This window comes from Mesoplodon densirostris, chromosome 10 (assembly GCF_025265405.1).
Source record: "Mesoplodon densirostris isolate mMesDen1 chromosome 10, mMesDen1 primary haplotype, whole genome shotgun sequence".
Taxonomy (NCBI): Eukaryota; Metazoa; Chordata; class Mammalia; order Artiodactyla; family Ziphiidae; genus Mesoplodon; species Mesoplodon densirostris.
Window position 1 is genome coordinate 100,657,313 of NC_082670.1, and position 24,256 is coordinate 100,681,568.

The window sequence follows — 24,256 nt, forward strand, 5'->3', positions numbered from 1 at the left end:
AAGAAAAAGAGTTGCAATACTTGATAATCTTTGTTGTGAGGAATTTAAGGTTGAGTGAAATTCCAGACTTTAAACAAATTCAAAATTATTAGTTATTCCTCAGTACTTTGAAATAAATACTATCAAAAATCAGAACTGGCGCCCAGCCATCCTAATATGAGCGGAGATGTTATCTAGAGAAGAGATACATGTAAATCATGGAGAGTGGTGCTTCAAAGAATGAGCCTGAATGGATTATTTGACCATTTTTCCTTTTGGGGGGAATCCATATCAATAAAGCTTAATAAGAACTACGAGTGAAATTACTGCTGACTGTGAACTTAATAATGCCCCACTGGGAGTTCATTAATATCTCAACTGGTACACTGAAACATTATCTTAATTGCTCATGATACTTCCAAAAAGTGCCTTTTACAAGTTTCGTGTAAACTCCCCTCTGGAGCAAGTGTTAGTACATTTTGGATTGCCTTTCTTGGCTGTGCAAATTCCCCAGGAACCTGGTGGGGCCGTAAACCTCATTTACCTTTCCAAAGGTAAGAAGTTCCCAGGTGACTGACTTTGTTATAGGCGCTGCCCTTATAATATAAAGAAAAAGAAGCTCAAAACGCATGAAACAAATTTCAGATCTTTCATTTGTTTCTACATAAATGAAACGGTTCTACTTTTTAAAATAAATGTTTAGTATTTATTTTTCATGGCAAGTTCATGTTGGAATAGGAGCAACAGTTTGGATTTTTAAAATATTTGCATTATTGTGATCTAGTCCACATCTGGATTTGGATCTTCTGTTATTTTGATAGATGTTGACACTAAGATGATGCCTAAAGGAGTGTGTTTCCAAGCCTGTGGGATCCCTTTGCCTTTAGACTGATTATGGGATAAAACTAAATTTAGAAGGGCTCTATCTTGTCAACACTTGGAAAGTAAAAGTGCTTCACACCAAGTTTGTCTCGCAGAGTTAGAGTGAACTCTGGGCACTGTAGTGTATGGTGCTTGGAGTTGTCAGGTCTCAGGCATAGAGGAAAAAAAAAACAGACTGAACAATCCCCTAAATGACTCCCTAGGTCCCTTTACCTTTGAACCCCGATCCATTGTCAGCTTGTTCTACCTGCCAGTGATGAAGAAGGAAATCCCAGGGAAAAATGTGCCAGGGAAAAGAAAGAGTGACAATAGTGTTTGCTGCTGTGACTTCAGCTGCCCCTCAGAGCCCCTCCCAGGGCGGGGATAACTCCCAAGTGCTGTGGGTCCCTCTGGCCACACCAGCGCTGTGCAGGAGGGATTCTATTTCCTTCAGATTATTTCATTCATTACTTCACTGGCTTACCCTTTTATTCAACAAATAATGATAAGGTTTGTATTCTGTACCCAGTGCAGTGCTATCCAGTAGTGATAACATGATGAACAAGGTCAATACTCTCAGGAAAGGTGCGAACAATAAACAGATAAACAAATAATTGTTTAATGAGAGTTGTGACACTTCTTACCAAAGGAAACTAGTGCTCTCTGAAAACTCATCAACTGACTCCTGCTTTCTAGGGCAAATATGGGAGTGGTTAGGAGGGAGCCTCGAGCACCTCCTAGTGAGGGGTGTGTGCCACTAATTTGGATGATTCTTGCAGTCCACCTAAAGAATTCAGTCACCACAATCACTTGTATTGGTGAGGTACAAATATTGATGACTTGAAAGGTTTTACAGTGTGTAGAAGATGGAAGTTACTTAAATGTCCATTTTGATTTTCTTGAAAGTAGTTTTCCCCTAGCCTGTTTCTCTTAGATTTACAGAAATTCTTAAATATGCATAAATATTTTAAAAGTCCAATTAGAGTGAATTGGTTCTTCCTTTTCCTATTTTAAGGATAATGTATGGATTGGGAAAATGTTACATCTGATGACTTGAAGAATGATGGTTTTATTGCTTTTACTGTTTGCTTTACAGTGCTTGAAAGGTGTCAGGAAAGTTGACTTCTACATAAATTTTATTTTATTTTATTTATTTATTTTTTAACATCTTTATTGGAATATAATTCCTTTACAATGGTGTGTTAGTTTCTGCTTTATAACAAAGTGAATCAGTTATACATATACATATGTTCCCATATCTCTTCCCTCTTGCGTCTCCCTCCCTCCCACCCTCCCTATCCCGCCCCTCTAGGTGGTCACAAAGCACCCAGCTGATCTCCCTGTGCTATGCGGCTGCTTCCCGCTAGCTATCTGTTTTACATTTGGTAGTGTATATATGTCCATGCCACTCTCTCACTTTGTCACAGCTTACCCTTCCCCCTCCCCATATCCTCAAGTCCATTCTCTACTAGGTCTGTGCCTTTATGCCCGACTTGCCCCTAGGTTCTTCATGACCTTTTTTTTTCCCTTAGATTCCATATATGTGTGTTAGCATATGGTATTTGTTTTTCTCTTTCTGACTTACTTCACTCTGTATGACAGACTCTAGGTCCATCCACCTCACTACAAATAACTCAATTTCATTTCTTTTTATGGCTGAGTAATATTCCATTGTATATATGTGCCACATCTTCTTTATCCATTCATCTGTCGATGGACACTTAGGTTGCTTCCATGTCCTGGCTATTGTAAATAGAGCTGCAGTGAACATTTTGGTACATGATTCTTTTTGAATTATGGTTTTCTCAGGGTATATGCCCAGTAGTGATATTGCTGGGTTGTATAGTAGTTCTATTTTTAGTTTTTTAAGGAACCTCCATACTGTTCTCCATAGTGGCTGTACCAATTCACATTCCCACCAACAGTGCAAGAGGGTTCCCTTTTCTTCACACCCTCTCCAGCATTTATTGTTTGTAGATATTTTGATGATGGCCATTCTGACTGGTGTGAGATGATATCTCATTGTAGTTTTGATTTGCATTTCTCTAATGATTAATGTGATGTTGAGCATTCTTTCATGTGTTTGTTGGCAATCTGTATATCTTCTTTGGAGAAATGTCTATTTAGGTCTTCTGCCCATTTTTGGATTGAGTTGTTTTTTTTTTTTTTTTTTTAACGTTGAGCTGCATGAGCTGCTTGTAAATTTTGGAGATTAATCCTCTGTCAGTTGCTTCATTTGCAAATATTTTCTCCCATTCTGAGGGTTGTCTTTTGGTCTTGTTTATGGTTTCCTTTGCTGTGCAAAAGCTTTGAAGTTTCATTAGGTCCCATTTGTGTATTTTTGTTGTTATTTCCATTTCTCTGGGAGGTGGGTCAAAAAGTATCTTGCTGTGATTTATGTCATAGAGTGTCCTGCCTATGTTTTCCTCTAAGAGTTTGATAGTTTCTGGCCTTACATTTAGGTCTTTAATCCATTTTCAGTTTATTTTTGTGTATGGTGTTAGGGAGTGTCCTAATTTCATTCTTTTACATGTACCTGTCCAGTTTTCCCAGCACCACTTATTGAAAAGGCTGTCTTTTCTCCACTATATATTCTTGCCTCCTTTATCAAAGATAAGTTGACCATATGTATGTGGGTTTATCTCTGGCCTGTCTATCTTGTTCCATTGATCTGTATTTCTGTTTTTGTGCCAGTACCATACTGTAGCTTTGTAGTATAGTCTGAAGTCAGGAAGCCTGATTCCTCCAGCTCCGTTTTTCGTTCTCAAGATTGCTTTGGCTATTCGGGGTCTTTTGTGTTTCCATACAAATTGTGAAATTTTTTGTTCTAGTTCTGTGAAAAATGCCTACATAAATTTTAAATGATAATTTAAAGGTGTGAGATGTTTTTAACCCTATTTGGTACTCAACATTAGCAAAACCATTTTTGTATGATAGGCCAATTTTTTATAAAGAGTAAAGAACAACAAAATACAGTGAGATGAAAATTAAGTCCTACAATAAAGATGAAAAATTTTTGGTTTTTAAATTGGGGAAAGGAAGGCTCAAAGGGAGATGGGATATTTATTTTCATGTTGCAGAAGTGTGATTACACTAAATTGTCTTCATCCGAAGATCAGTTCTACATTTCTGAAGGAGACTGGCAAGAGGGTAGAGTTTCAATAGCAGAAAAAGAAAGTATAGCTACGATATCAAGGGGAGTGTGTCAGTTAATCACTGAAAATGACTAATAATAATTTGGTCAGTTTCAGGTACCAGTTATAATACATACTTCAACATAATTACTCTGTAGAGTTAAACATCAGTTTGAAAACAAGTAACTAAATATACAGGATAATAGTTGATAAGTAACAGAGCATATTTCATAGGTTACATACATTGTTGCTGTTCTTCATCTCCTATTGCTGGGGGAAATTTCCTTATATAGCCATATTTTTATCTCAGAAATGAAATCCATTTGGTTGTTCGTTTCTTATTCTAGCATCATTATATGCGTAATGTACAAATAATTACCCCTGAATATAGGATGTGTGTGTGATCCTAAAGGGACATATGAGTCTTAAGCTGGTAGGTGTTTCTTATTTATAATGAAGGGATAAACCACTGATAACAGTCATTTCAGTGGGTAGTGAGGAAATAAATCTGCTTCACCAGGATCTTCATTACTAAAATTTGGGGCACAGTTTAGAAAATACATTTGCGCTGGAGGCATTTCACAATCGCGATGTTTTACCACAGCTACATAAATGCTAATTTAAGTAGAGGGCTGGATGTATCTTTATTAGCACTTGTTCAAAGGTAGAAAGGGATTTTGGCAAGGAAGGCATCTGTGCAACAGCACAAAGATTTTGCATTTCCACAAGTTGAAATTGATAGAAATGTATTGCCATGCTTGGCTTCTTCCTTTTTTATTTCTTATAAGAAAAGGTATTTCTCTCCCTCCCTCCGTCCCTCCCTCCCTCCTTCCCTTTAATTTTCGTCCAAAGCCTTTATTCAGTTGATATTTTTCACCTAAAATTTATAACTCTTGAACTATAAATGAAACATAGGAACTCAGTCTTTTCACATATTTGTATAAATTTTAATAAGACATTTATATAAAATGTTTTAACAACAGTCTGAGGGTGACCTGTAAAATTGCTTTCAGTGGCTCTGTAGTCAGTACTATGGACAGAACTTGGCCTAGACCACAGTAATCTAATACCCTTCATTATTTTATGCTTATTGTTCAAATGTTTTAGCAACAATTCAGCGAAGTATCATAGTTAAGAGTTTAGAAGTTTGCATTAGGCTGTGTCAGGTTTGAGTATTGCTCTGTCTTACAACTTTGTGACCTAAGGCAAGGTCATAGTCTACTTTCAAGTCTCAATTTCTTCTTTTGTAAAATGATTTAATAATAGTATAGTATAATAAAGTATAGTGAAGACTTTTTACTGTTGGTTAGATAAGGTAATGCATATAAAACTTTTAGTGATAACGATAACCAACAAAGAACTACTATATAGCACAGGGAAATATACTCAATATTTTGTAATAACCTATAAGGGGAAAGAATCTGAAAAGTTTCATATATATATATAACTGAATCACTATCCTGTACACCTGAAACTAAGACGATATTGTAAATCAACTATACTTAAATAAAAATAAATAAATAAAATTTAAAACATTAAAAATAAACCCCAAACTTTTAGAATATTCTTGCCACATGATGAAGAGTTAAATAAATAGTACATATTATTTCTAAAGCAATAATGATAGGAATATGTAAACATATTTTCTTAGGACAGTGAGGGAAATGTTTTTGCTAACGTGTCACAGAGGACTTGGGAAGTCAAATGTGGAGAATGCATAAACTTAGTAAGAAAACACACACTTTTCTCTCTTCTGATTGTTGTTACCCCATGTATTAAGTACCCACACTGTCCCAGGCATCATGCTAAGCAATGCACATTTGTTATTCCTGCCCTTCCAAACAATCTTATACTAATTAATAATGTAACCAACTCAGTGAGGTGAAATATTCACCACAGTAAACACTAGTGAACAGAAACATGAGGCTTCGATTCCAGATCTTCTCAATACCAAATCCCATTTTATTTCTACTGCACTTCACTGCCCCTGTAACTGAGGAGTTACTCAGGTACAGACCCTCAGGAGACTTGGAGGCTTTCTCATGGTGGCTTTGGATTTCAAGTCAGGAACGGAGAGCCTGCCCCTGGTGGTCATAGAGCAGAACTGCATCAGGGATGGGCTGCATGGAAAATGGTGGGTCATCGACCGTCAGGGCAAGACTTGACTGTAATGTTCACCTAGAAAGGCTGGTGGAGAAATGAGCTTTACAGATGTAGTAACCAGCTTTAAACAATGTCAAATGGGTAAACTTGAGGCAAACTGCCCTGAAAAGAGAAAAGTAGGTTAATATTGAGTAGAATTATCAGGGCTCAAAGAATTAACTTGAGTGTAGCTTTGACATCTTTGGGGCAAAGAGTTGCACTGTTGGGCTTTGTCTGAGCAAAGATCAAAACTGGCTTTTAGATACATGAGAAATCCTTATGCTAAAACAAGGGTAAGTCCTGGGAGAGTTTACAACCAGAATTTCGTAGGAGTTGACCATTCTTACAGGTAGATAAATCATACCTATCATAGTCTTCTGCATGCTAGTGTTAAGAGAAACAACTGGGGAGCATTCTTTGTACAAGTAACTAGCTTAGAGGTCCTGACGTTAGACCCTAAGCCATGCTCCTCATCTATGGCTGCTTCAGGTCTTCTCCTAGAGTATTTGGGATCCTGGGTAAATATTTTCTTTTCAAGGTTTCTTTCTAAATGCGTAATTTTCTTTAACTAAAATCGGCATGTCAGGACTACTCAGGTAGTCTAATCTGAAATGATCCTGAGAAATAAATACTGTGCCTGTCAAGAGGAATAATCTGCTCATTAAATTGTCCTCTTGAAACCAGGGTCCTGCTCTAGGATGATCCATATAGGCACAAGTTCTAGAACTCCTTGAGACATCTGGTTAATCCCACATGCAGTAGAGGGTCAGAGAATTCTCTAAAGGCAAAAAAGTGGGAATCAGAGGTCCACGTGGCTCCACTCAATCAGGACTGTCAGCTGTCTCTCAGCATCCAAATGAAACTTACAAAATTTTGAGAAAGGCCCTCCAAAGTGCCAGGAGAGCTGAAATGATGGTGTTGGGGCAGGGAACCCCCTTACCTGGCTCTAAGGGTGTTAGTGAGCTATCAATACTTCATAATGTTCTTGTGAAGAATAAATTAAATAATGCATGCAGCTTACTTAGATATTTCCTCATAGGTGATCAGCACTCAATCAATGTTAGATGGCTAATGACGTCTACCAGTATTCATGAGATGTGTCAACTAAACCAATCTCTATACACACTCCAGTTAGGCTGTTGTGTCTTTTGTTTCTATTAATGTATAAGAAGTAAAGCATGATTCACAATGTTAGCCAGAATGGTTAAAATTATTTTTCCTCCCAATCATCATGCTCTGTGTAATTCCCATTCCATCCCCATTCCTTTCTCCAAGAGGAGAAAAAAAGGCCAAAGCATAAAAGTAGATGCTTCTTGTGCTGTTAAGAGGTGGTTGGTTGCATTTAGGTGGTCTACACTTCCATGCTATGTGTGGCAAAACACACTTCCCCTTTGGAGCTCAAGCCCTGTATTTTAAGTAAATTGTCATAAGTATACATGAATCTCTCACATCCCGGTGGTGTGCCCTCATGTGGTGATTTCTTATCTTTTCAGATCCCCCAGATTAGTTATGCATCAACGGCACCCGAGTTAAGTGATGACCGTCGCTATGACTTCTTCTCTCGTGTGGTCCCGCCCGATTCCTTCCAAGCCCAGGCCATGGTAGACATCGTAAAGGCCCTGGGTTGGAATTATGTGTCTACTCTCGCATCGGAAGGAAGTTATGGAGAGAAAGGTGTGGAATCCTTCACGCAGATTTCCAAAGAGGCAGGTAGGAAGAGATTGCAATGATCAAGATGACCCTCTTTGAATGTCTGTGGCTTATAGAGCTCTTTCAATCTTTATTAAACAAACACTATTGGTAATTGCCCTATCCCTACGCTCATGTTCCCCCTTGCCTGTGAAGTAAATTTGCAAAGTCTTCATTTAAAATGCTTTGTTGTTTTGGAAGAGAATATTTTCAAAGCTATGAAACTGAAATCCCTTTAAGTATTAATGGAAGAAATGGAGAGAAAAAAATAGGTAGTAAAATTGATATCTGACTTCTGTGTAATAGATAATAGTGTGGATTTCAGGCTGTATATGGAAACATGAGCAAGTGTGGCTAAATGTGCCTCTTCATGTGTCCTTTCTCTCCGCCGGTCTCCAAAATGGAGAGAATTGTTTAAATTATGAGAGCCCAACCACAGGGACACTTTGCTTTGAAGGGGACTGACACTGAGGGCTCTGAATGACTTGGCCAAAACAAAATTAAGTAAATTATCCAGGCAGTAGAATGTACTTAGACAAATACTCTTTGAAACTTTAGATTCTTTTGAGAAAGACAGTTCTATTAGGTGGCATTTGGAGAAGATTCTTTTATGTATGTTTATTAAGCTCAAAATGGAGGTAATGGGTTCGAATGTTTAGCCAGCTGGCTTCCATCGGTCAGATTTTGAAAAAACGAGACAAAATCTTCAAACTTAGGAATCATGACAATATATACACAGACTTCTCCATATGGAAATATTGGATCTAGTAAACATATATATTTTTTAAAAATGCATGCTTGGATATTCCTAAAAAGCTCTTAGGCTAAAGTCTGGTCCTCAGTTTTGATGGTAAGAATATTATCCAACTTGTCATTGCCCAGAATAGTTAACTAAACATAAAGCAAACAAACAAGCAAGGCAATAGAAACAGAGGTTCTTTTCACGAGGAAAGATGTCATAAATCCTGAAGACATGGCTTTGAGTATTTTGCTTTCAGACTACAGACATCCTCAGGCATGTAATGCTCCCGCATATAGATGGTGTGTCTTTACATGGCCCCGACATGTTTATGAATCTTGTGCTTTTAACTCAGCACCTTATCATGATCTCTAATTTGAAAATGTCATTGGAGGGCTGGGTCAGTCTTGTACTCTTCCTTCTGGCTGAAATACTGTCACTGTTAACACCTTTGACTGCCGAGCTCCTAGTCATTTACAGGGCTCATCCTAAACGCCATTTCTAGGTTCAAGTAAACAAGCACACAAAACTTCCTGGATTCTGTCTGCTTGGTCTTGTGTTTCTAGTGGCTCCTCCCACAATAGTTATCACACATTAGCATAATTTGCTGCTGTTGTTGATTTCTGTCTTGTCCCGTAGACTCTAAGAGAGATTGTGTCTGTCTGAGTCACTACTGTAGTCCCAGCTGCTTTGTTTCTAAGGGAAACATTTCTGGTAAATTCAGTGAAAAACTTTCTGATTCGGGAAGAAATCTTAACTCTGGCCTTGTATCTTGCGTGCTGTGATTTATAAGACTCATTAACAACTGAATTCATGAATCTTTAAAGAAAAGCCTAACCACTTTTGATAGCTATGTGTTTGTTTCTGTCTTTGTTTCTTTGACTCCTGCTTTGACCAAAATAATGTGAGAGGCCCACTTAAAGACATATCTAAAATACGGGCATAATAGCCAATAGGTAAGACAAGATGAAGAGAAAATATGGGTAAAATAGTAAGATAAAGCTCAGAAATAAAGTTCAAATACCTTCTTGTTCTACATAATTGCTGCAAGTGGATCTCAGATTTAATACTGCACTTTGTACTGGACAAAGCAAAGGACACTACCCATTTTGTTACACAAGGTACAGTGTTCAGAAGGTCAAAATCATGTTGTTTGTTCAATAAGGACAGGATCAAGACAAATGTTGGCCTTTATAAAAGACTGTATTCTATAGACAGGTCAGTGGTGAGTTTTGTAAGGTTGTTTATTCCTGGTGTCACTTAGTGAAAACTTAAAATATGAGTCTGCTGTATGACTCTTCAAAAAGGAAAAGTTTTGGTAATATGGTCTGAGCTCCCCAGCTCATAATTTTAGCTAATGATATCAATATATTGAAATGACACAACTCAAAAATAAAATTGTATTATTGGCAGCCATTTTGGATGAAATCTTTCAATCTGAAAGCCTTTGAATTTGGGGATGAGTGTAACTAAACAGCCAGCTGCCGAAATGCCAGAAAACATTGAGGATTCAGGTAATGTCTTCAGTCAGTTCTTCTTCACCTTAAGTATTATGATAGTTGATGTGTATTTATATTAAATTTCTTTGGAACCGTAGCATATTTGCAATTTAAGTGAATTCACTTGTGTGCTTAACAAACACCCCTGCATTTAACTCCCTACCCATCCCTTCAAAAAAGAGGAAATAAAGAGGAGGGAAAATTATAATTGAAATGGAGTATGGTAAGTTTACTCACTCAGTGTGTGTATTACTTCAAAAAAAACCTGAGATGGGAAACATGATTCCATCATTTCTTCAGTGAGTGTCACTTCTGTGGGCCTCTCATATTGTGAGCATCTTGCTAACCCAAAGGTGATTCCAGTGTATAGAGATACATATTCATATTCCACGACCTCTAAGAAGAATCCAACTACTTCCTCTGATTTTCAGTCAAAGAAACAGCAATATATTCTAATTCAGAATACAAAGAAAAAGGATTTTTTAAATTTGCCCTTTTGGAAATTTGGGGAAGTATGCATACTTAGGGAATTTTAGGGAATTTTCAAGGGCAATTTTCAATGTTTACTTTTTTCATTTGCCTGCTGCTTCTAGAACCTTACCCTCAAGAGAGATACAAGCCAAGGTGTATCTGTGGGAGAGGCAGTGTGGCATATACATAAGCACTGAGGTATCAGAAAGACCTGGATTTGAATAATGGGCTCCATTGCTTTTGTGCTGTACAACTTTTGACACAAGATTGAACTTCCTAAGTTCTCAGATTCCTAATATAGAGAATGAGATTAATGATGATCAGCTTGGTAAAATAAATAAGATCATGTATGGGGAACACAATACCCAGTGACACCTAATTCTTAGTGTTCCTCACTAGTTTCCTATAAATCAGTAGTATTTTTGCTTGAATTTCAAAAGTTTGAAAATAACTAGTGATAGATAACATTTGCCTTTAGTTATAACTCAAAGGTTATTTATATATATATAAATATACATATATTTATATATATAATTATATAGAATAGGTGAGTTGCTATTCTTTTTCTTAATTTGAATAATGTTTATCTAGTTTTTGGGTTTTTTGTTTTGGGGATGTATGTTTATTCCTTTTTTAATTTAATTTAACTTTTTTAAACAGCAGGTTCTTATTATCTATTTTATACTTATTCGTGTATATATGTCAATCCCAATCTCCCAATTCATCCCACCACCAACCCTTGCCCCTGCTTTCCCCCCTTGGTGTCCATACGTTCTCTACATCTGTGTCTGTATTTCTGCCTTGCAAACTGGTTTATCCGTACCATTTTTCTAGATTCCACATATACACGTTAATATATGATATTTGTTTTTCTCTTTCTGACTTACTTCACTCTGTAGGACAGTCCCTAGGTCCATCCACATCCCTACATATGACCCAATTTCATTCCTTTTTATGGCTGAGTAATATTCCATTGTATATATGTACCATATCTTCTTTATCCATTCACCTGTCGATGGCATTTAGGTTGCTTCCATTACCTGGCTATTGTAAATAGTGCTGCAACGAATATTGGGGTGCATGTGTCTTTTTGAGTTACGGTTGCTATTCTTACTAATATGCTTCCATCATATAAGAAGCATAACAAGAAAAGGAAGTGAGCTATTCAAGTTGTTCTGTGTATGTGGTGTGTGTGTGTGAGGGTGGGGGTAGAGCATAAGCTCATAAGCTCATCGAGCATAAGCTTGATGTTGTTTCTGTGTTCTGCTGGAAGGTTCCAAGGAGTTACTTCCATTCTTTCTAAACAGTTTGAAGATTGTGGTTCTTCTTCTTTATTAAATGTCTGTCAGAGTTTCACTCTGTTAAAATGCTTTAGTTCCAAAGTTTAGACTTAAGTCCTGAACCAAAGGCTGCTTGTAAAACTGGAGCCTCAAAGATTTCCACCATGCATGTAGGCTTAGAACGTGGGGTGCATGCTCCTTTGTCAGACTCTGATAGAACAAATCAAGACAATGATGTCAGAAAAAGAAGCTATCCTTCAGCAGGGCGCCATCTAATTTGCCTGGGACATGAGGGCTTACATACAGTTTCTCTAAGCTGTCAGAAAACCTCAATAATTTTCGTCTCATGTATAGTCATGAGATATTTAAATATGCATGGATGCTGCTCCTTGTTGAACTTTCAGAAGGGACTGTAACATGATTTTCTCAGATGATGAGATGTTTGTAGAACAGTTATATTTGCATAAATCGCCCTGTATATTTGAATGGATGCACATGCAGTATCGACAAAAGCAATTTATTGATTAGTATCACAGAGAATGAGAGATTATTCGCTCCCAATGTGCTTTAAAATTCATGTCAACATAATAAACTAAATAGCGTAAATTAGACATAAAGACTCCTTTTTCTAAGTAATGGGCAAAGGAAATGCTTATAATATCATAAGTCACTCATATAGTCCAGATCATGTGAACTAAATTTGGGTCAAGGTTTATAAGAGTAAGGACATCACATACAACTCTTCTAGTCTGCCAGACAATTTTCAGGAGAATCCCATGACCACTGCTTCACAATATGACAAAAATAGTCATGATTTGTTACTGCCATGGTGTCGTGAGACATATCAACTGTTCAAAGCCAGAAAGAATATTTGAGCTATCTTTTGGTATTTCATGCCAATCACTTAATACAGTTATTTCAGTTATTCTCATTATTAGTCAGGTAAACTCTAGAACTTCTTTTTATTTAATACTTTATCTTGACCTAGGATATTCTTACCTAGCATAACTAAGTGAAGATTTAATTGACTATTAGTAACTATTATTCAGTCCTCCGTTTTTTCTAGACCTTAGGAACTAGTTGGATTTGTTCATTATAGGATTCTGTTCTTATTAGAGGATTCTTTGCTCCTCTTTGCTTCACAGATGCAGTGCTCTCTTTCGTTGGGTTGTTGTCAGTCTTCCCTGACTGGCTGTAACCTCTATGAGGTCAAGCACTTTGCCTTGGGACCCTATCATCTAGCCTAACTTTTGGCATTTACAAGCCATTCAGCAAATATTTGTTAAAGGAAAGAGAAAAGAACGGAACAGTTGTATTTTTCCCTTTGCCTTTTAGGGAGAAAAGGCATGTAGAGGGAGGACATATGATACATAATTTTTAGGATATATAATTTTGTGACTTGTGGGTCACAAAAATTATATCCTAGATCTGTTTGCTCTGGTATGTCACAGTTACCCCTGCCCTAAATCTACTTTATTCTTCCCTGTTACTGTCCCCACACAAAATTTACAGCACTGTGATGCAACAAGGCTATAATTCCCAATACCCCCATCTATGTATCTATGTTAAATTTGAGGATTTTCCAGTTTTTTTTTTTTTTTTTGCCTATGTCTATATCATGGTGAATATAGAAAATTCTGAGACCTTTTAATGTCTGGTTGGAGTGTTTCCTTAATGAACTGTTCTGCGGTCCCAGCTTCAATACAGGTGTTGAATAAGGACTTAATTTCAAAATACAAAATCACAAGCACTCTCATAATATCATCTATTTTCAGTTGTGCTTAAAACTAAACTGTAAGTTCCTTAAGAAGAAGCTTTATTATTTTATTTTAATTTCTGGACCCTCCGTGGTTAGCACCACATTTTAGATTTTAACCCATACTGGATCTTTTAGCACATCTTGAGAATGTCCCCTCATCCCCATTACCTGTACAGTTACTTTAGTTCTGGGCTCCACTTTATTCACCGTGATTCACAGCTCCAGTTACTCATGCCTCCAGATTAGCTCCTCCAATATAGCATCCATTTTACTAAAATGATCAACTTTCTAAAATACAAATACAGCCATTCTGTTATCTGTTCCTGGCTTCCCTTACCCCAGAGGATTGACTAAAACGTGTCTAGCATGGAATATAGGTCCTTTCTGACCTGGTGTCTGATTTAATCACCCATCTCACTCCATACTAGGCCTGCCATCTTTAATTCCCACCTCAAGTCCCCATACACACACTCCTTGCCCCGCCACAGTCAAACTTCTGTGGGTTTCAAGATATTCTGTGCCTTTGCTAACGCTTTGCTTTCTATGTGGATTACAAGCTAACTACAATCTATTTTTCCAAAACATAACTCCTTGGGGAAAAAAAGTGATCCCTGCCTTAGTCTTCCTTCATGGTCCTGTTTTGGATCACAGTGTGTACGTTTGTCTTTTTAAATAGCACAGCACCTTAAAGTCCCTGTCCATGAATAAATTCATGGAGAATGACCAATCGATCAGGTCTTGATGAGAGAATGAGGCTGCATATCACTCCTAAGAGGCCAGATATTCATGTCCCCAGCCTCCTTCGAAGCTAAGGCACAGCCATGTCACTGAGTCTCAGCTAATCGGACACACCCAGACATACCCACCATAGATGGATCAAGAGCTGGGGACACAAAGAACCAGGGGCAATGGAAAACCCATCTTGTTGACAGCAGCAGCCGTCATGTCCGTGCTCCAGGCGTAGATGTGTTATCTAGCATGAAATGGCAGCAGTAGCATAATCTCCAGCTTCCCATTTCCAAGGGTGGCAGCAGCAGTGCCCCAGCTCACTTGGTCTGTGGTACTGTTTTAGCTTTGGTTCTGACAGCCTAGTCATCCTTTGTTTCAACTCATTGTGTAACTTTGGTTCCCTGGTCTCCCCGGTGATTCTGCAGATGATCCAAAATAATTTAAATAAATGTTTTTCTGCTTAATCTAGAGAGACGTTACTTCAGACATTTGGCTTTTACCTTCATTAATGTAACTGAAGAGTGTTGCTTCTATGAGTTCCGTAACACCTTGTGCATAACTGTCATGGAATTAGTTGCATGTTATTGTGATCATTGTAATCTGTCTCATCGTCTCCCATGTGCATGTGAGCTTATTTTTATTTTTTTCTTCCTTTTTTATTGAGGTATAATTGACATACAGCACTATGTAAGTTTTAGGTGTACAGCGTGAAGATTTGGCTTACAAGCATCATGAAATGATTATCACAGTCAGTTTAGTGACCATCATCTCACATAGATACAGGATTAAAGAAATAGAAAAATTTTGTTGTGATGAGAACACTTAGGATCGACTCTCTTATCAACTCTCATGTATAACATACAGCAGTTATGTATTTTATCACTGAAAGTTTGTGCCTTTTGTCTGCCTTCATTCACTTCTCCCTCCCTCCACCCCTTGCCTCTGGTAACCACAAGTTTGACCTGTTTTTCTATGAGTTTGTTTGTTTGTTTTTGAAGTACAATTGACCTACAATACTATGTCAGTTCCTGTCACACAGTGTAGTGATTCAGTATTTCTATACATTTCAAAATGTTCACCATGATAAGTCTAGTTACATACAGTATGTCACCATACAACAATATTACATAGTTATTGACTATATTCCCCACACTGTACATTTCATATCCATGACTCATTTATTTTAGAATGTAAGTTTATTGAGGGCAGGAATTATGTTGTATTTGACTTTCCATACTCGAGGATAATGTCCAAAAAAGACTAGGCTCAATAAATGCACAGTGAATTTAAAAATACTCTGCTGGTAACATAAGAGGCGTTGACTCCAAGTTTGTAGTTGGTACCATAAAACTGTTGGAAGATTTCCCAATTTTGGTTTTCTAAAGTTATCATTAATTGGCTATAGTAAACTGACATTATAGAAGAAAAATAGGAAAAGAAATATGGTGATATGCCTACACTCATACATTGAATATCTGAGTACTTTCTTTGGGTAAGATACTCTTCCAGGATAAAAATAAGTAAACTTATACTAGTAACAACAAAAAGACAAAAAAAATCTGCTTTCTAAGACTAGAAATACATAAGTAGAGCAGTGAACACAGCCTTATTGGGGCATGCTGCAAAGGAGAACTCTGGAAGAAGGTAGATGCTTAGCTAGGCGGCAAAGGTAAGTAGAAGTTAGCAAACAAGGCTGCCCTAAATGGGGTGGTGAATGACATTTTAGGAAAAGAGTCATGTTAAAAACCCCAAATAAAGTTGTGTAATGGTATTTAAATTTTTAAATGGTATAAGACAAATAACATCACCTTGAAAAAATTTTGACTGAAATTACTAGATGGAAAGTGCTCTTCGACCCAACATAAGAAGTATTGCAGAATATGCTTTGGCTTTTGGGCTAAGAACTTGTGGTCTGGCCCTAACTCCTACAGTAACTGACTGGGAGCCAGCATCCTGCTGCTTTGGTTTGCAAAGTCATCATATATGTATTGAGAAAAATAGCCTCCCTTGATTTGGAGAATCCTCAGATCCATATCACCCTGATGGCAAAGATGGGCTTCCTCTAGGCAGTAGAATGTCATTGTTGAAGTGGGACTAACATGGCTGATAAATGAGTGTTTTTGCTGCCTGGAGACATAGACAGTGAAAAAGCATATCTCAGCAGTTCCTCCTCATCTCTTCCACTTACCTTCACTGCACCCGAGCAATATGGAGGAATGCGAAAAGATCTGAAGATAAAATGAACCCCTCTTTTATTCACTGACTTGGGTATGGTTACCATGTTGCATGTGCTAAGGAGAAAAAGGACTTGGGATGCTGGCATTGAAGTTAAAGGTTTAGTGAAAAGGAACATGGGTCATCTTTTAATATTGCAGTAGAGGCTCAGATACAGAAAATTCTTTTGAACAATAGAATTTCTTGGTCAGTTGAGTAGAGGGGAAGAGAATCATTGTTCCCGGGTAGCTTACTTCAGAAAGTAACCATGCTTTTGTAATAGTTATCATTGTACCACTAAACTTTACAGGCCAGCAAGTTTGATTTATTCTCCCTATTTAATGACACTGCATTCAGCCTTCAAGTGAACCTTTATTTTCCCAGGGTTTACAAAAATGTTCATTGGGAAAGACTCCCGGTTTTGAATCTCATAGGTTTTGATAAATGTCAGCAAAAGAGATAAAATATTGGAAGAATATTAGTTAGCTTATAGAACAGGAGGGAACTATATAAAACCTAAGTTTAAGTGCTTAAGGGCCTACCTATGTTTTGCTTGTGGGAAAGTAGGACACCTTGATTCTGAGTCCCACTAAGCCTGTGCACAGTGAGGAAGAGTTATTTCCCAATGTCATTTCAGTGATCTAACCAAAAGGTGGGCTGGTCACAGTCTAAAAAAAATGCTGCCTTTTGGGTTGCCTTTGCCGGAGTGTTCCGCTCCACTGGAACAGGCACGTATAGGCACCCACAGAGAAAAATGCAGTGCTCATCAGAGCAGAGGCAAGGAGGTGGGCGCTGGAATCAGTCAGGTGGATAGGTCTGAAAAACAGAAGGACACTCCAGTCCAAGAAACATTAAATTAATAAAAGTTTCCTTGGAAAATATCTATTTACTGGAGCTCAACTCTTTCCCAAATTATTTTGTATTTTGAACAACTCCACGCGTGTAAATGTAGCCCCTTTGAGACCTGCACAGAGGGATCTGTTTACCTTTTATTTGGCAAATGGATCCCTGCTGTTAAATCTTTCAAGAGATTGTAGGAAATTCTACAGAGCCCCACATCAATCGCATTAGCGCTCCCCAGGCAAACTGAAGGACAGCTAGATGATCAAGACCTCTGGCAGTAATAGTAGCCATCCTAAAGACATACTGCATTAAGTGACTGAAATACTGTGACCTTGTGTAGCTCCAAATTTGCCTTTTCCCAGTTCTTCACATTTCTTGTTACTCTTTTGGCTGAATGTCATAAATAGCAAGCACTTAAAACATATTGCCAGTAATTACTAGATGGCATTATTCCATTGCATTAATATTTTAGAGGTGGTATTATTTATCAAGCAAGCTCCTTTTTAGGTAGGTATGACTGGGATGTCCTCACACTCTACAAGCCATAGTAGTAGGATGACCCTTTGAGGAACTAGCATCTAAGTTACAATGTAGGCTTTTTCATACAAGGGGAAACATTAAAAGTGAAGTCATCATAATAATGATGAAGGTCTCAAGAGAAAAAATTCAAGGTATATATTTAGAAGAGCTTAAAAATAAATGATGCCTACTAAAAATGTCAACATATAAAAAAGGTTAATTTTCCTAAGGTATTAGTGATCCTTTGGATTTAAATTTGAAAGTTTAAAAAAATCAACATCACAAGGGCATACCCAGCATATTTTTTATGAAAGAAGATAAATTCCCTTGGGAAAGATGAAATTGTCAGAATTAAAACTACAGAAAGTTTGATGTATAGTGACTAATTATATAGAAATTAGTTGTTTTCAATGTCTTAATCCTAGAGGCCACAGAAATTATAGTTTCTTCTGGTCAAAATTTTTTAGCAAAAATGTAGTTAACTCCTTCGCTCCATATGAGGATCATGAGGGTTATTTTCTAAAAAGCTGATATACAATGATGCACTTAGTACAAATTCTACTCTACACACTTTTGATTAACGAATGTAAATTGTGTTGTCAGTGTGTTCTTATGGTTGCTTTGTTCAACAGTTACCAGCGAGTAATTAAAATAGGAAGTAGAAGTTAGTGTGACATACAGTAGACTCACACAGCGCATCCTGCTTTAGGGTTTGCATCATTTATCTATTGGGATCCCAGTATATTTTTCCCCGGCTTTCTGGAAATATAATTGGCATATAACATTATTGAAGTTTAAGGTGTACAACATGATGATTTGATACATTTATATGTATTTCAAAACGATTAACATGGTAGTGTTAGTCAGAGCCTGTCACCTCACACAATTACCATTTCTTTTTTGTGGTGAAAACACCATCTTACTGTCTCAGCAACTTTCAAGTATCTAATACAGTATTGTCAGCTGTAGTCATCTTGCTGTACCTTAGATTCCCAAAACTTTCTTATATTATAACTGAAAGTTTGCACCATTTGACTGCTGTGTCCTAATTACCTCCTCCCTAGCCCCTGGAAACTCCATTCTACTCTCTGTTCCTTTGAGTTCAGCTTTTGAAGCTTCCACATATAAATGATATCATATAGTAATTGTCTTTCTCTGACTTATTTCACTTAGCATAATGCCTCCAAGTTCCATCCATGTTGTTGCAAATGGCAGGATTTCCTTCTTTCTCATGATGGAGTAGTAGCCCATTGTGTGTATGTGTGTATTTGTGTATATACCGCATTTTCTTTATTCATCCATCCCTATATGGACATTTAGGTTTTTTCTTTATGTTAGCTCTTGTGAATAATGCTGCAATAAACATGGAGTGCAGATATCTCTTGGAGATCCTGATTTTATTTCCTTTGAATATATACCCAGAAATGTAATTGCTGGATCATATGGTAGTTCTATTTTTAATTTCTTGGGGAACATTCATACTGTTTCCCACAGTGGCTCTACCAGTTATATTCCCACCAACAGTGCACGGGGGTTCCTTTTTTACCACATCCCTGCCAACATTTGTTATCTCGTCTTTTTGATAATAGCCATTCTAAAAGATGTGCTGTGGTATCTCATCGTGGTTTTAATTTGCATTTCCCTGATGATTAGTGATGTTGAGCATCGTTTCATGTACCTGTTGGTACATGTACCTGTTGGCCATTTGTATATCTTCTTTGGAAAAATGACCATTCAGCTCCTCTACCATATTTTAATCAGACTGTTTTTTTTTTCCCTTGGTCTGTATTTTTGTTATTGAGTTATATGAGTTTCACATTTTGGATATTAACCAATATCCAATATTGGATATTTTGGATATTAACCCTGATCGGATATATGATTTCAGAATACTGTCTCCCATTCTATAGGTTGCCATTTCATTTTGTTGATTATTTCTTTTGCTATGCAGAAACTTTTTAGTTTGATATAATTCACTTACTTATTTTGGCTTTTGTTGCTTGTGCTTTTTGATGTCATACCCAAAAAATTGTTCTCAAAGACCAATATCGAGGACCATTTTCCCTCTTTTCTTCTGGGAATTTTACAGTTTCAAGTCTTCTGTTTAAGCTACTCAAGTTCAATTTTGTGAGTGGTGTAAGACAAAGTCCATTTCATTTTTCTGCATTGATTATCCAATTTCCCAGTACCATTTATTGAAGAAATTATCCTTTCCCCATTAAGTATTCTTGGCTTTCTTGTCAAATGCTATTGACCATATAGGCAAGGGTTTATTTCTGGGCTCTCGATTCTGTTCTGTTGGCCTATGTGTCTGTTTTTATGCCTGTACCATACAGTTTTGGTTACTATAGCTTTGTAATACAGCTTGATATCTGAAAGATCATGACTTCAGCTTTGTTATTCTTTCTCAGGATTGCTTAGACTATTAGGGGTCTTTGTAGTTCTATACAAATTTTAGAATTTTTTCCCATTTCTGTGAAAATTGCCACTAGAATTTTGATAGGGATTGTATTGAATGTCTGTCTAGGGTTTGGGTAGTATGGACATTTTAACAGTATTAATTATTCTGAGTCATTAACATGAGCTGTGTTTTCATTTATTCATGTCTTCTTTAATTTCAAAGTCTCGGTTTTCAGTGTACAGAACTTTCATCTCTTTGGTTAAATTTATTCCTAAGTATTTTATTGTTTTTCATACTGTTGTGAATGGGATTGCTTTCCTTACTTGTTTTTCAGATGTTTTGTTGTTTATGAACAGAAATACAGCTGATTTCTGTAGGTTGATTTTGTATCCTGCAAATTACAGAATTGTTTTTTTAGTTCTATCAGTTTTTTGGTGGGGTATTTAGGATTTTCCATATATAAAATTAGAGCATCTGTAAACAAAGACAGTTTTACTTCTTCTGTTTCAATTTGGATGCCTTTGTTTCTTTTTCTTCCTTGATTGCTCTGGTTAGAATTTCCAGTACTTTAAGAGTAACATACTAAATAGGAATGGTGAGAGTAGGCACATTTGTCTCATTCCTGATCTTAGAGGAAAAGCTTTCAGTCTTTCACTGTTGAGTATGATGTTAGCTGTGGGCTGATCATACATGGCCATTATTTGGTTGAGGCATATTCCTTCTATACCCAATTTGGTTTTTTTTTTTTATCATGAAAGAATCCAGTATTTTTTCAGGTGCTTTTTGGGTTTTTTTGCATCTGTTGAGGTGATCATATGGTTTTTATCTTTCATTCTAGTGATGTAGTGCGTCACATTTATTGATTAGTGCATGTTGAACCATTTGTCTATCCCAGGGAAAAATCCTACCTGGTGTATATTCCTTTTAATGTGCTGTTCAATTCAGCTTGTCCGTACAGTTTACTTTTGAACAATGTGAGGTTTAGAGGTGTCTACTCTCTAAAAAATAAAATAAAAAGGAAATTCCCTGGAGGTCTAGTGGTTGAGACTGTGCAGTTTCACTGCCAAGGACATGGGTTCAGTCCCTGCTTGAGGAACTAAGATCCTACAAGCTGTGTGGCATGGCCAAATTAAAAAAAATAAATAACTTTTAAAATAATAAAAAATAAAATAGAGGTGTCTACTCTCCACACAATCGAAAATCCACATAAAACTTTACAGCTGGTCCTCCCTGTCTGCAGTTCCTGAACTGCACATTCAACCAACCACGGGTCATGTGTTACTATAGTATGTGTTTGGGGAAAGAAAAAAACATCTATAAGTGGACCCACACAGTTCAAGCTCATGTTGTTCCCGGGGCAACTGTATTTTGTTGAGAATTTTTCATTCTATAGCCATCAGGGTTATTGGCCTCTGGTTTTCTTTTCTTGTAATATCCTTACTTTGCTTTGGTATCGGAGTAATGCTGGCCTCATGAAATAAGTTTGGGAGTGTTCCCTCCTCTTCAATTTTAAAGGAATTTGACAGGAATTGGTATTAATTCTTCATTAAATGTTTCATAGAATTCACCAAGGAAACCATCTGATCCTGATTTCTTTTGGTTGGGAGATTTTTGATCACTGGCAATCTCCTTACTTGTTATGGTATGTTCAGATTTTCTATTTCTTCATGATGCAGTCTTGGTGGGTTTTATGTTTCTAGAAATTTATCCATTTCTTCTAGATTATCCAATTTCATGGTGAATTATTATTCATAATAGTCTCTAATGATGTTTACTACTTCTGTGTTACCAGTTCTAATGTCTTTTCTTTCACATCTGATTTTCTTTATTTGATTCTTCTCTCTTTTTTCCTTAGTTTTCTGGCTAAAGGTTTGTCAATTTTGTTTATCTTTTTTAAAAAAAACACCATTTAGTTTTGTCAATCTTTCTGTTGTTTTTCTGGTCTCTATATCATTATTTCTGCACTAATCTTTGTTATTTACTTTCCTCTTCTAACTTGGGGCTTAGTTTGTTCTTCTTTTTCTAGTTCTTTGATGTGTAAAGATATGTTGTTTATTTGAGGCCTTTGTTTTTACATAAATGTAGACATTTATTGCTATAAAATTCCCACTGAGAACTTCTTGTGCTGCATTCCAAAACAGTTTGGTATGCATGTTTTTGTTTTTTTTTTTTGCGGTACGCGGGCCTCTCACTGTTGTGGCCCCTCCCATTGCGGAGCACAGGCTCCGGACGCGCAGGCTCAGCGGCCATGGCTCATGGGCCCAGCCGCTCCGCGGCATATGGGATCCTCCCAGACCGGGGCACGAACCCGTATCCCCTGCATCGGCAGGCGGACTCTCAACCACTGCGCCACCAGGGAGGCCCTGTTTTTTTTTTTTTTTAAATTTCCCTTTCGTTTCTTCTTTGACCTATTTGTTGTTCAGGAGTGTGTTGTTTAATCTCCACATACTATGAAATATCCAGTTTTCATCCTGTTATTGATTTCTAATTTCAGACCACTGTGATTGAAAAAGATACTTGGGATGATTTCAGTCTTCTTCAATTTGCTAAGGCTTGTTTTGTGACCTATCTTATGATCTGTCCTGGAGAATGGTCAGTGTACTCTGGAGAAAACTGTGTGTTCTGTTACTGTTGAGAGAGTGTTCTGTATATGTCTGTTAGGGCTGTTTGGTCTAAAGTATGGTTCAAGTTTAATATTTCCTTATTTATTTTTTGTCTGGATGATCTATCCATTATTGAAAGTGGGGTATTGAAGTCTCCTGCTATTATTGTATTATTTATTTCTTCCTTCAGATCTGTTAGTATTTGCTCAATATATTTAGGTGCTCTGATGTTGGGTTCATATACATTTATTATTGATATACCTTCTTGATGAATTGAATTGACCTATTTATCAGTATCTATGGCCTTTTTTGTCTCTTGTGTAGTAGTTGTTGTTGTTATTAATGCAGGCTTAATTCCCTCTGATAGAAGTGGAAAGGCTGCTTCTACTGGTAAAATTTACTCATCAGAATTTAGGGACTCAGTGTCCTCAGCCCTATCAATTTCTTACCAAATGTCTGTATTCCAACTTCTAGGATTCTATTCCTTCCAAATAAATGCCCTTGTTTTAACCATAAATAGCCTTTGAAGCATGGTGTTATAGTTTTTGGCTTAAAGTCGGTCATGTCTGATATAACACACCTCTGTTCTCTTTTGATTTCCACTTGCATGGAAATTTTTTTTTCATCCCTTCATTTTGACCCTATGTGTGTTCTTAAAACTGACGTGAGTCATGTATAGTTGAGTCTTGTGGGTTGTTTTTTTAATCCATCCAGTCACTCTATGCCTTTTGATTAGATGATTTAATCTATTCACATTAATAGTAATTATTGATAGGTAAAGACTACTAAGGTCATTTTATTAATTGTTTCTGGATGGTTTGTAGTTCTCTCATTCCTTTCTCCTTCTCCTTTCGTCTTCCTTTGTGACTTGGTGATTTTCCATAGTATGCGTTGATTCCTTTATTTATCTTTTGTTTATCTACTATAGGTTTTGCTTTTGTGGCTATCATGAGGTTTACATAAAACATCTTATAAATATAATAGTCTTTTTAGGCTGGTAACAACACAACTTTAATTGCATACAAAACTCTACCTTTTTACTCCCCCACCCTTTTATATTTTTGATATCACAGTTTACCTATTTTTATATCATGTATTTATTAACCTACTATTGTAGCTATAGGTATTAAATACTTTTTAATTTTAATCTTTATACTAGAGTTAAGTGTTTAAAACACCACCACATTACAGTATTAAGTATTCTGAACTGGACTCCATACTTGAATTTGATTACATACTTACCTTTACTAGTATGTTATATATTTTTATACATTTTCATGTTACTAATTAGCTTCCTTTCATTTTAGGTTGAAGAACTCCTTTCAGCATTTCTTGTAAGGCAGGTCTACTGGTTATGTACTCCCTCAGATTTTGGTTACCTAGGAAAGTCTTTA

The 24,256-nt window shown here is 36.8% G+C and overlaps 1 protein-coding gene across 1 annotated transcript in view; it reads left to right on the forward strand.

The window, feature by feature from the left end:
• GRM7 (glutamate metabotropic receptor 7) overlaps positions 1–24,256 on the forward strand; it is a 776,446-nt gene that overhangs the window by 240,603 nt on the left and 511,587 nt on the right. The window contains exon 2 of the mRNA XM_060109566.1: positions 7,610–7,826. Within this exon, the coding sequence (XP_059965549.1) occupies positions 7,610–7,826 (217 nt within the window). The remainder of the gene's footprint in view (positions 1–7,609; positions 7,827–24,256) is intronic.